The sequence below is a fragment of the Littorina saxatilis genome, linkage group LG10 (assembly GCF_037325665.1).
Source record: "Littorina saxatilis isolate snail1 linkage group LG10, US_GU_Lsax_2.0, whole genome shotgun sequence".
Lineage (NCBI taxonomy): Eukaryota > Metazoa > Mollusca > Gastropoda > Littorinimorpha > Littorinidae > Littorina > Littorina saxatilis.
Genome location: NC_090254.1, coordinates 25623949 through 25637459, shown reverse-complemented (window position 1 = coordinate 25637459; position 13511 = coordinate 25623949). Strand labels below are relative to the sequence as shown.

The window sequence follows — 13511 nt, the reverse complement described above, 5'->3', positions numbered from 1 at the left end:
TTTTCAACTGATAAGCTTCTGTTCACTTGCAGCTAATTTTCTTTCCTAGGTTTAGAATTTTAAAAAACGTGTGTACATACCTGAAATTGAATAAATATTGCATTTTTTGTAGGTGCTGTAGACATTTCACTCATATCACTGTGCAAAATAGGTCTTGTGCAGAATAGGTCTTGTTTTGCGTCAACAAATCACTGAAAGTCTGCACAGCCTTTGTGTAAATAGAATGATCCTCTGACAGCGAATTCAAAACTATTTGTTTGTGTATGAAATTATAACTGGGTTGAAAAAATAAAATGACACAAAAATAAAAGTTGTAAAACGACATGCACCTCCATAACTTGATAAAGCTGCCAAAGTACCATAAACCATACTCACACAATACAGTAGTATTATATCACAGATGAAGCATGGAAAAACTGATTTTGCTGGTTTTACTTTTAGTAAAATTGTATTAGAAACCATGTGTTTCTTTCTTTCTTTCTTTATTTGGTGTTTAACGTCGTTTTCAACCGTTCAAGGTTATATCGCGACGGGGAAAGGGGGGGGGGGGGGGGGGGGGGGGGGAAGGGATAGAGCCACTTGTCAATTGTTTATTGTTCACAAAAGCACTAATCAAAAAATTGCCCCAGGGGCTTGCAACGTAGTACAATATATGACCTTACTGGGAGAATGCAAGTTTCCAGTACAAAGGACTTAACATTTCTTACATACTGCTTGACTAAAATCTTTACAAACATTGACTATATTCTATACAAGAAACACTTAACAAGGGTAAAAGAAGAAACAGAATCCGTTAGTCGCCTTTTACGACATGCTGGGGAGCATCAGGTAAATTCTTCCCCCTAACCCGCTGGGGGTAGAAACCATGTGTCTGCCTATGAATCGGTATACATGTATCTGTAGCTTCATTCAATCCATGCATATCAATTTCTACGAAGGAAAAAATAAGCAACCAAAGCAAAATATTTGTTTAAAACGGCACACAAGCACACAGAAAAAACAACAATGAAATTAAATAAAATTTAAAACAGACAATCAAGTAGAGAAAAAAAGAATCAGATATAACAAATTGTGCTTTTTAATTGTATAATTAAAAACAAGTCGCGTAAGGCGAAAATACAATATTTAGTCAAGTAGCTGTCGAACTCACAGAATGAAACTGAACGCAATGCAACGCAGCAAGACCGTATACTCGTGGTCCATCGCTCACGGCATAGGCAGTGAAATTGACAAGAAGAGCGGGGTAGTGGTTACGCTATGCTGCATAGCACGCTTTTCTGTACCTCTCTTCGTTTTAACTTTCTGAGCGTGTTTTTAATCCAAACATATCATATCTATATGTTTTTGGAATCAGGAACCGACAAGGAATAAGATGAAAGTGTTTTTAAAACGATTTCGAAAAAAAAATTTTCATAATAATTTTTATATATTTAATTTTCAGAGCTTGTTTTTAATCCGAATATAACATATTTATATGTTTTTTGAATCAGCAAATGATGGAGAATAAGATAAACGTAAATTTGGATCGTTTTATAAATTTTTATTTTTTTTTACAATTTTCAGATTTTTAATGACCAAAGTCATTAATTAATTTTTAAGCCACCAAGCTGAAATGCAATACCGAACCCCGGGCTTCGTCGAAGATTACTTGACCAAAATTTCAACCAATTTGGTTGAAAAATGAGGGCGTGACAGTGCCGCCTCAACTTTCACGAAAAGCCGGATATGACGTCATCAAAGACATTTATCAAAAAAATGAAAAAAACGTTCGGGGATTTCATACCCAGGAACTCTCATGTCAAATTTCATAAAGATCGGTCCAGTAGTTTAGTCTGAATCGCTCTACACACACACACACACGCACACACACACACACATACACCACGACCCTCGTTTCGATTCCCCCTCGATGTTAAAATATTTAGTCAAAACTTGACTAAATATAACAAAACTTTAAATGGTTGTACTTTGCAAATTGTTTGAATTTCATGGAGAAAGATTAAATCTTTTTCTCTCAGTAAGACAATTCGATACAAAATAACAGGCAGGTAAAGAACGAACATAGTTTAAATTAGCATTACATTTTGGAACATTTTGTCAAAATACACTGAGATGAACACAAGCAAAGTGGACACTATCAGTCTTTGGTTTGTATTTGTATAACATGCAAAAAAGCTAGGTTTTTCTATTGAATTCTTTTGAGTTTTTTTTTCCTGGAAATGTTCTTTGTTCAGAAAACACAAAGATGTTTACAGAAGAACAGTGAGACACACAGAAAGACACAGAGGTACACACAGAAAGACACAGAGGTACACACAGAAAGACACAGAGGTACACACAGAAAGACACAGAGGTACACACAGAAAGACACAGAGGTACACACAGAAAGACACAGAGGTACACACAGAAAGACACAGAGGTACACACAGAAAGACACCGAGGTACACACAGAAAGACACAGAGGTACACACAGAAAGACACAGAGGTACACACAGAAATACACAGAGGTACACACAGAAAGACACAGAGGTACACACAGAAAGACACCGAGGTACACACAGAAAAATAAACATGCACATATGATCATACTATGATCTGAAGTTTTCTCCTTTTCACAGACATTCTTACTGGAAGGAGGAACTAGCTGGACATTCATACTCTCTGGAACTAATGGTACACACACGTACAAAAAAGTTATTAATGAGCTCATAACTTAGAGCACCGATACCATGGAATGATGGTTTGGAATTCTGATCTCATGACTTTCGGAAATTGCAAAGCTCAGAAGCTAAAAACTATCCAAACAAACACACAACTGACCAGTCAACAAACGAGCCAAAAACAGAACAGGCAGACATCATTTAAAAACAAGTCACGTAAGGCGAAAATACAACATTTAGTCAAGCTGTCAAACTCACAAAATGAAACTGAACGCATCGCATTTTTTCCGCAAGACCGTACACTCGCAGCATCGTCTGTCCACCGCTCGTGGCAAAGGCAGTGAAATTAACAATACAGAAAAGCGCGGTAGCCGTTGCGCTAAGGAGGATAGCACGCTTTTCTATATCTCTATTCTTTTTAACTCTCTGAACGTGTTTTTAATCCAAACATATCATATCTATATGTTTTTGGAATCAGGAACGGACAAGGAATAAGATGAAATTGTTTTTAAATCGATTTTGGAAATTTTATTTTAATCATAATTTTTATATTTTTAATTTTCAGAGCTTGTTTTTAATCCGAATATAACATATTTATATGTTTTTGGAATCAGAAAATGATGAAGAATACAATAAACGTAATTTTGGATCGTTTTATAAAAAATTAATTTTAATTACAATTTTCAGATTTTTAATGACCAAAGTCAACATAATATCAAAACATAGTATCATTGAGAACATTGACAAATACAATTAATTACATGATAAAACAACGAAGGGGCCCCTGAAAAATAAAAAGATAACTGAGTGAAACAGGATAGGACACATCCTGCTATTGACCACACAGGTCAAATTACTGGGAGGTGTTGGGGATGGTGGTGGGATAATGTTTCACTTTGCTGGGTCTTGCCGCGCGCTTGCTGTTGGGAAACGGACTGAACCCATACGGTTCCTTCCAACCTATATCTCTGCCTCTCACCCTCCACTACAGCCCCCCCCCCCCCCCCCCCCCCCCCCCCCCCCCTTTTATTCGTTGCTCATTCTCCTATTACCTCAACACCGCCCTCCCCCTCCCCTCCCCATGTGCTAGACCACCCCACCACTCACACACACACCACGACCCTCGTCTCGATTCCCCCCTCTATGTTAAAACATTTAGTCTGTAGCGAACGACGAAGAAGAAGAAACATTTAGTCAAAACTTGACTAAATGTAAAAAGAGAGAGATAAAGGTCAACTTTGTCATTTGATGAAAGTATTCAAGAATAAAAAGCTAATTGCCAGTGTCACTGTCAGGACGTAACTGCACTGGCCTTTTATTAATTTACGAGGATTTATATCGCGCACGTATCTCACCACACAAGGGGACTCAAGGCGCATGTTACCTATTAATGCCGTGTGAAATGGAATTTTTTACACAATGTATCAAGCATTCACATCGGCCAGTAGATCAACAGCCTATAGGCGCTGCATCCACCATTCCAGGTCACACGGGTATTTTGGTGGACATTTTTTTATCTACGCCTATGCAATTTTGCCAGGAAAGACCCTTTTGTCAATCGTGGGATCTTTAACGTGCATACCCCAATGTTGTGTACACATTGCCTTTATGACATCATTGTGATGTTTTCATTGTATTAAATGTATCACAATTTAATCTGAGACAAATTACGAAAGAAAATGAGTACATGTAGTAATAGAGAAATGAATTGAAACAACTGTCAGTAAAAACGTGAAATTTACGGAAAAAAGAAAACAGGTACAGTTCACAAGCACACACTTTTTATTTTTTAACATACATCTGGCGTTAAATTGCTAACAAGCATTCTTTAAAAAAACTAAAAAAAACGCAATACAGCAATAACTAACTTAAGTACCTACATGCAATATGAATAACATTTTGATCCTCAGCTTTTGATGCACAAAAATCCACTACATGTGGTGCTAATCTTGCACTCTGCAGTGATAGTGCTATCTTTAAGGCAAACATTCGTATTATTGTGCTGTCCTTGTATCAGTGAGTACAGAATTCTTTTGTTTTTCAACTTATGTCATGTGAGTTTTTTTTGCCTAAGCCATACATGTTATAAAGAAATGCATTGATCAGCTAATCTAAAAAACAAAAAACTTCCAATACATATACCTTTTTTATAAACACGATCCCTGACTCAGCAAACCAAAGTCTTGCACTTCATCTTTTCCCCCTCTTGCTAACTTAGTAACTACTTCTCTTTTTTCGATGAAATGTATCTTTGCAACAATAAAAGACAAAGTCTGTCAAACCTGAAATTTCAAATTCCCCAAAGCAGTATACTTCCCATTTACTTTGTAGAACTTCAAATAAAAACCTCAAGTAAGTGTAAATAAGAACACCTGCAGCAGAAACAGACATTACTGACATTAAAAAGCCAACGTTGTAGTACACAGACGATAAAACCTTGAAACAAAAACAACTGAAGCAGAAGGAACACCAGAAGAATTTCAAAGCCAACAACAACAGTAACATTAATTACCATAAATATACCTCTATACCGAATCACAGCACATGTGTATCAAACTCAAGCTTGCCAGCCTTCATCATGTTTTGAGAGTGGTGGCAAGTTTAGCTGACTGTTCTTCAAAGGTGGGTTCAAGCTCACTTCAATCTCACGCACTACTGGACTCGGTGTTTTTGAAAGACCGTAGTTCATAAGTCCCAGTATCACAAGGAAATTCCCCGCCCACCACGTCAATGTTTTCGTCTCTCCCTGCACGATCACGGCGATGAACGTCTGCAGCAGCGATTTAGCATTGATGCTCATGTTGTGCGTCACAGGGGATGTCAGGCCGATCACTTTGATGCTGGCCCAACCCACAAACAGGCTTAACACCCCAGTGACAACCAGTTTCAACAACATGGATGTATTCAGGAGATGATCCGAGTTCACAGCATTTTGTAGTTGCCCAGTGCTAAGCAACAGCGGAATAAGAAACACTACACTGTTGAGGTTGCTTGTCAGAGAAATTTCGAGCGAGTTCCCCTGCAAAAGCTTGTCCACGCGTTTGATATAAATCACGCTTAGGGCAGCTGATATGCTGGCCAGCACACCGTAGGAAACACTCAGCCAGGATAAACTACTGAGCAACATTTCTTGGTCGACGCTCACGATAAAACCTAAGACAATCAGACCGCAGGAAACGGTCACTCGAAGAGACACAGGAACTCCCAGAAAGATGCGAGCAAAGATCACAGTGAAAATGAGCGTGGAGGACCTGGCTACTTGGTAGAAGGCTACGCCGATGTGCTTGAGGAGAAGGTTGTTCATAACGACGACACCGATAAAGGTAAAGCTCATGGCCAAAACGTCACTGTCAATGAAGGTTACCAGTGGAATGCTGAGCCAGGAAGTCCTGGGGTTGAGATACTTTTTGACCGCCGTTGCTATGACGATGGTGGCAACAGAGAACATACACTGCGCCCATGTTATGAACACTGTCAGGTCTCGAGCTGCACATAAAGAAAGCAAAATGTTTGTTAGCTTATGAAGCATAATCTACAGATAGAGAATGACAAAATAACATTTAAAACACACACACACACACTACGCCTCTCGCCCAACCTCATTCTCCAGCAACCTCTCTGTATGCCAGTTTACAGCTCCCCTTTGATCCTAAAAAATTATGCAAATGCAGACAAAACAATAAAAATAAAATAAAATATGGGATTCCAATGACAAGGCCTCAAAAATTAGGGTCAGCAATGTTTGCTTTTTATTTTGATTAAAGTTAGTTGGGTTTTTGTACACAGACACATGTGTCTTTTTAATGGCCAGACACTGTGCGAACTGTGTCCCCTGGGTTTTGGAGAAAAATGTCTTTTCCTGTCTGCATGTGGGTGTGGGTGTGTCACTGTGTGTCTGTCTCTGTTGACTGTGTTTGTGAGTGTAACATTTGTCTAAAGGAAAGAGCGAGAGATAGACAGACAGACAGAGTGAGAGTGAGTAGGACAGACAGAGACAGAAAGAGAGAGAGAAAGAGTGAGAGAGACAGACAGACAGAGAAACAGAGGTAGTTGAATTCCAGGATTCATACCTGGACACACCTTGCCCAGTGATGGCGCTAGTATTTTTTCAAACCGGTACGTAAACTTTGCAAACAGTACAGAAAAAACCCAGTAGGCTGGTCATTGGAACCAGTAAAAGTCCAACTGTTGGTTTTTTTTACCGGCGAAAACCCCCGGTAGTTCTAAAAATCAACCAGTAGGTCATACCGGCAGCCAATTTTGTTCCGGTATTTTTTCGTTTCAACCGGTAAAATACCGTTAATTCATAATTGCCGGTTAAGGCCAATACTGCTTACCTGAGTTTCCACCTGAAACCAGCTGTTTGTTGACAAAGACGAGGGAAATAGCCATGGTCCAGTGGACGGCAATGACCAGCAGAACATGCGGTTGGAACACTTCCCCCAGCACTTGCGGGTTGGCCATCTCGGCTGAAGAAAGCCTTTGGACTGCTTTCATGTCACTGCAGCAGCAGATGCGAAGAGGACAGCTATACAGTACTGAAAAGAACTGTAATGGTTTAGTTATATATATGGCCATTTGTGCACAGCAGTACCTCCCACGTACTGCCATATATATAAATAAATAGCTTTTCAATACAGTGATACCTGTCATGTAAGGCCCTTCACAAGAGAGATCACCTCTGGCTCTTGCTCCGCCTGGCGTCTGGCATCATGGGGTTAGTGCTAAGAGTAAGACTGGTTGGTCCGTGTCAGAATAATGTGACTGGGTGAGACATGAAGCCTGTGCTGCGACTTCTGTCTTGTGTGTGGCGCACGTTAATGTCAAAGCAGCACCGCCCTGATATGGCCCTTTGTGGTCGGCTGGGCGTTAAGCACACAAACAAACAAACCTCTGAACACAGGAATCATACCTTGGTCCTTTTGTCACTTTGTGTATTTTTTTCCTCTTAACAAAGTCTCCCTGCCAAGAAGGGACACTTCAAATGTAGGGACACTTTAGGTTGGTCCCAAGAGTATCCTTTCATGACAGATATCACTGTGCACTTTAAAAAAAAAAGTCAAAAAATCATCTGAAAGTAATCACAAGGGTAAACTAATATAAGTAAGTATGCATTTTGAATGAAGAGTTAAATGACAATTTTTAAAATGAAAAACAGAAAATGAATTCACTGGCTGTTAGAATGTTCACCTTGCAATTACAAATACATGTACAACAACAACAGCAACAACAACAACAACAACAACAACAATAAGCTTCAGCAACCTTAACTACTTTCAACTTGACAGAACAATATCCGTTAATGTAGGACACCCGCCTGTCATGCTCACTCATATATTTGGCTGGAGGGTAAAAAGGTCTGACCATCCACTAACACACACACACACACACACACAATCAATTGCTCATCCCTATTTTTGGCTTCATAACTGAGCAAGTCTACTAACAACCTGAAGGGGGGAAAGGTCTGACCATCCATGATCCATAATAACACACAAACGCCCAAAATCAATAGGTCATCCAGACTTGTGGCTGGAAAAAAATCAGTTGTTTCTCAATGTAGCTGTTAATATGAAAAGATTAATATCTAGCATGCATCCCCTGAACCCAACAATGCAGAACACCCTTTTGCAACAGGTGGCTCTGTATTTGAATCCGAATAGCATTGTGTGAGGTGAGCCACCACCTACCAGCTTTTGCAATTATCACAGCTGCTGGTCAAAGCCTGAAAATCCATCTACCTAGAGATTTATCATGATCTCAGCAGGAGCTGAACACGATTGATTTCTTTTCTCACACAAAGTTGGTTGTTGTTTTATATAAGACGTTCAACCTCAAGAGGACTTTATTTTATTTTAACTTGTGCAGCTTCTCTGTTACACCATATACACTACCAGATGCATCAAGAGATTTTGTTTCTTAATCTGCTTTCAACACTACTGTATCAGTGTACATGCAAGCACTCTTGCGACAAAACATAACTTGGATTGTGCTATTCTATTTTACATTTCATTTAAATATCAGTTTTCAGGTGGGGAAGAATTGTTATTATGAAGCAAAATTGACTTATAGACGTATAATGAAGAAATGTGGACATTTTTAGGGAAAGCTTTAACCAGTAATATCTAAAAATGCCTGAAATAAAATCGGCAACCAGTTTGTCTTTTGAGAGATTGTGAAAGCTGATTTTCTCCCTGTCTCTTGTATAATAGTTAATACAACAGGGGACATTAGACCCATCCTTCGATAATGTGGAGGGGTTAACATGTCTACTTGGAAGATGATCTTGATAACTACTGTTAATCTATGTAATCTACAACTCATGAACACAGAAAAGTGTCATATTGTCTGTAAATATTATTTTTACATTACAAGGAGAACTTCATGAGCGTGTCCCATAAATTCCAAAGGTCATGGAGTTAACCTAGTACAACCAACAGCATCATAAAGCCAAAGGTCATGGAGTTAACCTAGTACAACCAACAGCATCATAAAGGCAATGCAATCAACCCTTGTCGCTGATCACAGACACATCAACATTTGAAATGAATGATCACTTTGGCTGAGAATCAGTCAAATTTCTGATTAAATTTGTGACACATTGCTCAAGAGTGTTAGACTGACACACTGATTTTTAACTTACCCATTGTGAGTGTGTGTGCGAGTATGTATGTGTAAGTGTATGAAGAATCAGTCAAATGGCCTGACTGTGCGGATTCTGACCTAATACCACTTCACACTGCCTTGAAAATGCACCCAACTGTGACAAAGACTAACAAAGATGTCTTCTGAGGTACTTAATTAGTGCATAAGATCAACTAATCCAAAGCAGTCAAGTACAGTAAAGCTGACAAATTAGCCCTGATCATTACACAGCTACTGTTGGATAAATCAAAGAAACCCTAGGATTATGGGATTAGTAACCTAGGTATCACAACTAAGTCCCTCACAACAGTATACAAATCCCGGCCTGAACCTTGTTTTTAATTTTAGCCATGCATGTGTTCCACACCTACTTTCTCAGTCACAGCCACTGCAAAGCTTGCACCTGCATGGTTCACAGGCTAGTCTTGATTCCCTATCCTGTTTTAGGCCAGGTATGAAGTACATTTACACTAGAAAAAAGAAATGTATGCTAGGTTTCACTGAAACTTAGAAAATATGTGTCTTGTGACAATGTAGCTGTGTTACAGTGTAACTAATTTAGTAATTATACACTGAACAGAAAAATCCCTCCAGAAGGTATCACTTCCGCAATCGTGTGAAAAGTGAAACCATTTGGAGCCTAAACATAAACATGCAGGACAAGTTGTGACATAGAGGGGCTGCTTTACAGCAACAAAAGGCCTGTACAAAATAAGTGGGTCAGCCTACCACAGAATAACTGAACCGTGAATTTGTGTCAGTAGGATTACAGACGGGAACCCTGATAGAAAATTAGAATACAAGTATTCAGCAGATATAATATGTACATTCTGGTTAGCGTGACCCCAAATAGATCTGCCAAAACCCAAACAACTTAAACTATTTTTATTAAAATATACATATATATATTTGCAACAAGTTAGGCCTACATTTAGCGGCCAACTGCCTTCTCACAGTTTTTTTTCTGAGCTCTAGTTGAGTAGTTCGACAGACCAGTCCGTAACCTTGCTAAAAGGGCGGGATGTGGGCAGATTATTCTTAAATCCACTGAAATCTTGCTTACTTTCACTTTCACTAGGCATCTTTTTCAAGTCTGTATCCAAAATGTTCCCAACCCGCCCGTCTCCCTGACCTTTTCTCGTGTTTCTGCGTGCGCTTGCGCAGTGCGTTTCGTGAATCATGTCAAAACCACGTGCTTCAGTCCACAAGCCACCGCCTTGACTCTACTAAACTTGAATGTTTGCAACTCAACATAAGAACATTAATAAACCAATAGATGCAGTTGAATGAAGCAAAGATGTATGCACCCGACATGCTTGATTGCGCACTAGATAGCAGGCGAGATTATGCAAAACATGTGACGATGTCGTTTGTGTTGTCTTGAAGGGAGCTTCGCAGGCGTGTTCAACCGACAGAATGAGTCACAAGTGTGTAATCATGTGAATTGGTGTCGTGCTGCACGACGAAAATATTTTTCGAGGGGACGCTACTACGCTTTACTTTCGCTTTCGTTTCTAGGCGACGGTTCACAGAAATGACTGGCACATATGCTTAATCGGCTAGTGTGCAAGTATAATAATGATCCCATTTTTGCGAAAACAGTCACTGTGGTAAAAGTATTGTTATGTGTATCCCAAACTATTTTCCATTTCTTGTCATTTGTTTTTACAATGTGCTATCACTTCTTCCAGTTCACCGCCCTGATGATATGGCCCTTCGTGGTCGGCTGGGCGTTAAGCAAACAAACAAACAAACAAACTAACTTCTTCTTCTTGTCGCTATCACTGATACTTCCTTGAACTTTTAGAAACTGATCAAGTTCAGTTTCTAAAAGTTCAAAGAAGTATTAGTGATGGCACGGCTTGACTCGAGAGAATTGAATTGAATTGAACTTTATTTAACAAGGATTAAGATTTAAGGCTTAAGGATTAAGATTAAGAGAGAGTCAGTGAGCACAGTCAACTCTGTGTAGCCTACATTTTGATCTAACTTTTAGTTACTCTCGCATTTCTCCAATCAGAGGATTAACTCGACAAGGGCCCGCAAAGAGTCGTAGCGGAAATGGCCACTTAATCATGACACAAATTGTTCTTACCGTGCAGTTTTACGCATAAAATGCAATGTTAAATTCTTTTGAAAACGTTTAGTAAAACAAATATGGTAATGATAATCACTAACGATCAGCGCAAGTCAAGAAATGGACATCCGAAGATTTTGCCTTCTATAAAACTCAAACAAAAGTAAGATTTGTGCGAAACAGTAAAGAAAATAACAAACACATAAATAAACTGACTGACGAAGGAACAAAACACTTGCATTGTCTCCAAATACAAATTAGGTAGAGGTGAAATCCCTCAACTTGCCAAGCCATTGCATACGGGCCAGCGGCACATTTGAACTGTGAGCTACTTACACACACACACACACACACACACACACACGCACTGACATACAGTTGTACTGACTGACTTACACACACACAACAAGGACGGATCAATTCACTTTGGAGGGGGGGGGGGGGTTACAAAATGACTGCGAAGATACAAGTTGACGGCGCCGGCCGAAGGCGCCTAAGCCTCTAGGGGGGTTCGGAAATTTTTTTATCCAAAGAAGCCGCAAAATAGGAGCTATCTGGTGCATCCTGAACCAATAAATTACCTCTTTTTTTGGGTGGGTGGGGGAGGGTTACGTAACCCGTGTAACCCCCCCCCCCCCCCAGATCCGCCCTTGCACAAACACACACAAAGAACGAGAGAAATGACAAATCGAGAGAAACGAGCGCGATGTGCGCCGCGCACATGCAGCACGCTCACAAACAAGCCGTACACACACACACGCGCGTGGAACCAGGCTATTCCGGCCGGCAACACCATTTTAGAAGTAGTTTGTAAGCAAACCCATGCTGATGTTATTTTCAGTAATTGATAGAAAATACAATTGCAGAAAGATCATGTATTACTCAATTATTGACGACTATAAATGACTGGATGTCAATGCTGGATGACAGAAAACCAGTGAATGTAATCTATCTTGACTTGCAAAAGGCATTCCATAAAGTCCCCCAGATAAACGTGACGACTTTTGTGTAAATAAAAAGGTTAGGCCGGGTATAAAAAGTGATGTTTTTAACTGGATTGAACATTTTTTTTATCACGAGACAGATAACAGTTTGTAATAGTTGGAGGGAAAAGTTGAGACGAGACAAAAGTAACAAGCGGTGTTCCATTTGTATGTAATATTGTTATTGTTCCACAAGGGAGTGTCCTTGCTTCTACTTTGTTTGCATATTTTTTATAAACGATATGCCTAAATTTATTGATTGCCTTTTTAAAGTATTTGCAGATGACACGAAAACTTATTCAGATGTTACGGCATCTGACGAAGATTTAAAGTTTACAAGGTAGTTTTGATCGACTCAGTTGTTCAGTGGACCATAGAGGCAAATAACAATAAGATTAATAACAGCAAGTGCAAGAGTTTGCACTGACATTGGTAAAAATAATAAGAACGCCTCCTACTACACAATGAATGAAATCAGCCTTAAACTGAAGTACCGAAGCTGAAAAAGATTTAGGAGTAATAGTAAATAACGAATTACATTTTGAGGCTCACTTCCAAGATGTAGTCAAAAGTGCAAAAATAATGTCTGGCATGAGTTTGCATAATATAGAAAATAAAACAAAAGATATAACGGTTCCTCTTTTTGAGTCATTAAAGGCACAGTGCAGCTCACAGCCTTCGTTTTGCGTTTTTGTTGCAGGCTGAGTGCATTTTCAGTTCAAAAATCCTCCTATGGTAGTAAAACAAACCCAAAACTACCCAACGACGACATCTGTGAAGCTCGACAGTTTCTTGTTCACGCGAGTGCATAAATTAACCCAGTTATTACGTGGTGTTTGGTCGGAGTTCGATTCAACTGAGTGATTCCGGCCTCCATTTTGTTTTACACAAACTCATGATGACGTCTGACATAGTTTGCTAGTGACGTGTCTTTTTGTGCATGAGTGTGGTGATCGACCGGATCTAAATTTAGATCCAAAAATAGGTCAAGACCAGCCGGGTCCGAATACGAAATTAATTCGTAAAAAAATCGCAGTTCTTGACTCTTTGGGTGCAAGTCAATGAAACTTGGTAGTTCTTCTAACGGATAGCTGCCTGAGGTATGACTAAAAGCCCCAGGGGCTCCGTGCACCCGTGACAAGTTCA

The 13511-nt window shown here is 39.5% G+C and overlaps 1 protein-coding gene and 1 long non-coding RNA gene across 2 annotated transcripts in view; both read right to left on the bottom strand.

Moving 5' to 3' along the window:
• The window catches only part of LOC138978507 (uncharacterized), a 102372-nt gene that overhangs the window by 7046 nt on the left and 81815 nt on the right, over window positions 1-13511 (bottom strand). The gene's annotated exons all lie outside the window — the stretch shown is intronic.
• Window positions 4273-10456, bottom strand: LOC138978504 (GDP-fucose transporter 1-like). The gene is made up of 4 exons (XM_070351241.1): window positions 10369-10456; window positions 9677-9775; window positions 6998-7198; window positions 4273-6146 (listed from the first exon to the last, which is right to left on the bottom strand). Exons 3-4 carry the CDS (start codon window positions 7155-7157, stop codon window positions 5218-5220), a joined length of 1089 nt encoding a protein of 362 aa, XP_070207342.1. The 5' UTR covers window positions 7158-7198; window positions 9677-9775; window positions 10369-10456; the 3' UTR covers window positions 4273-5217.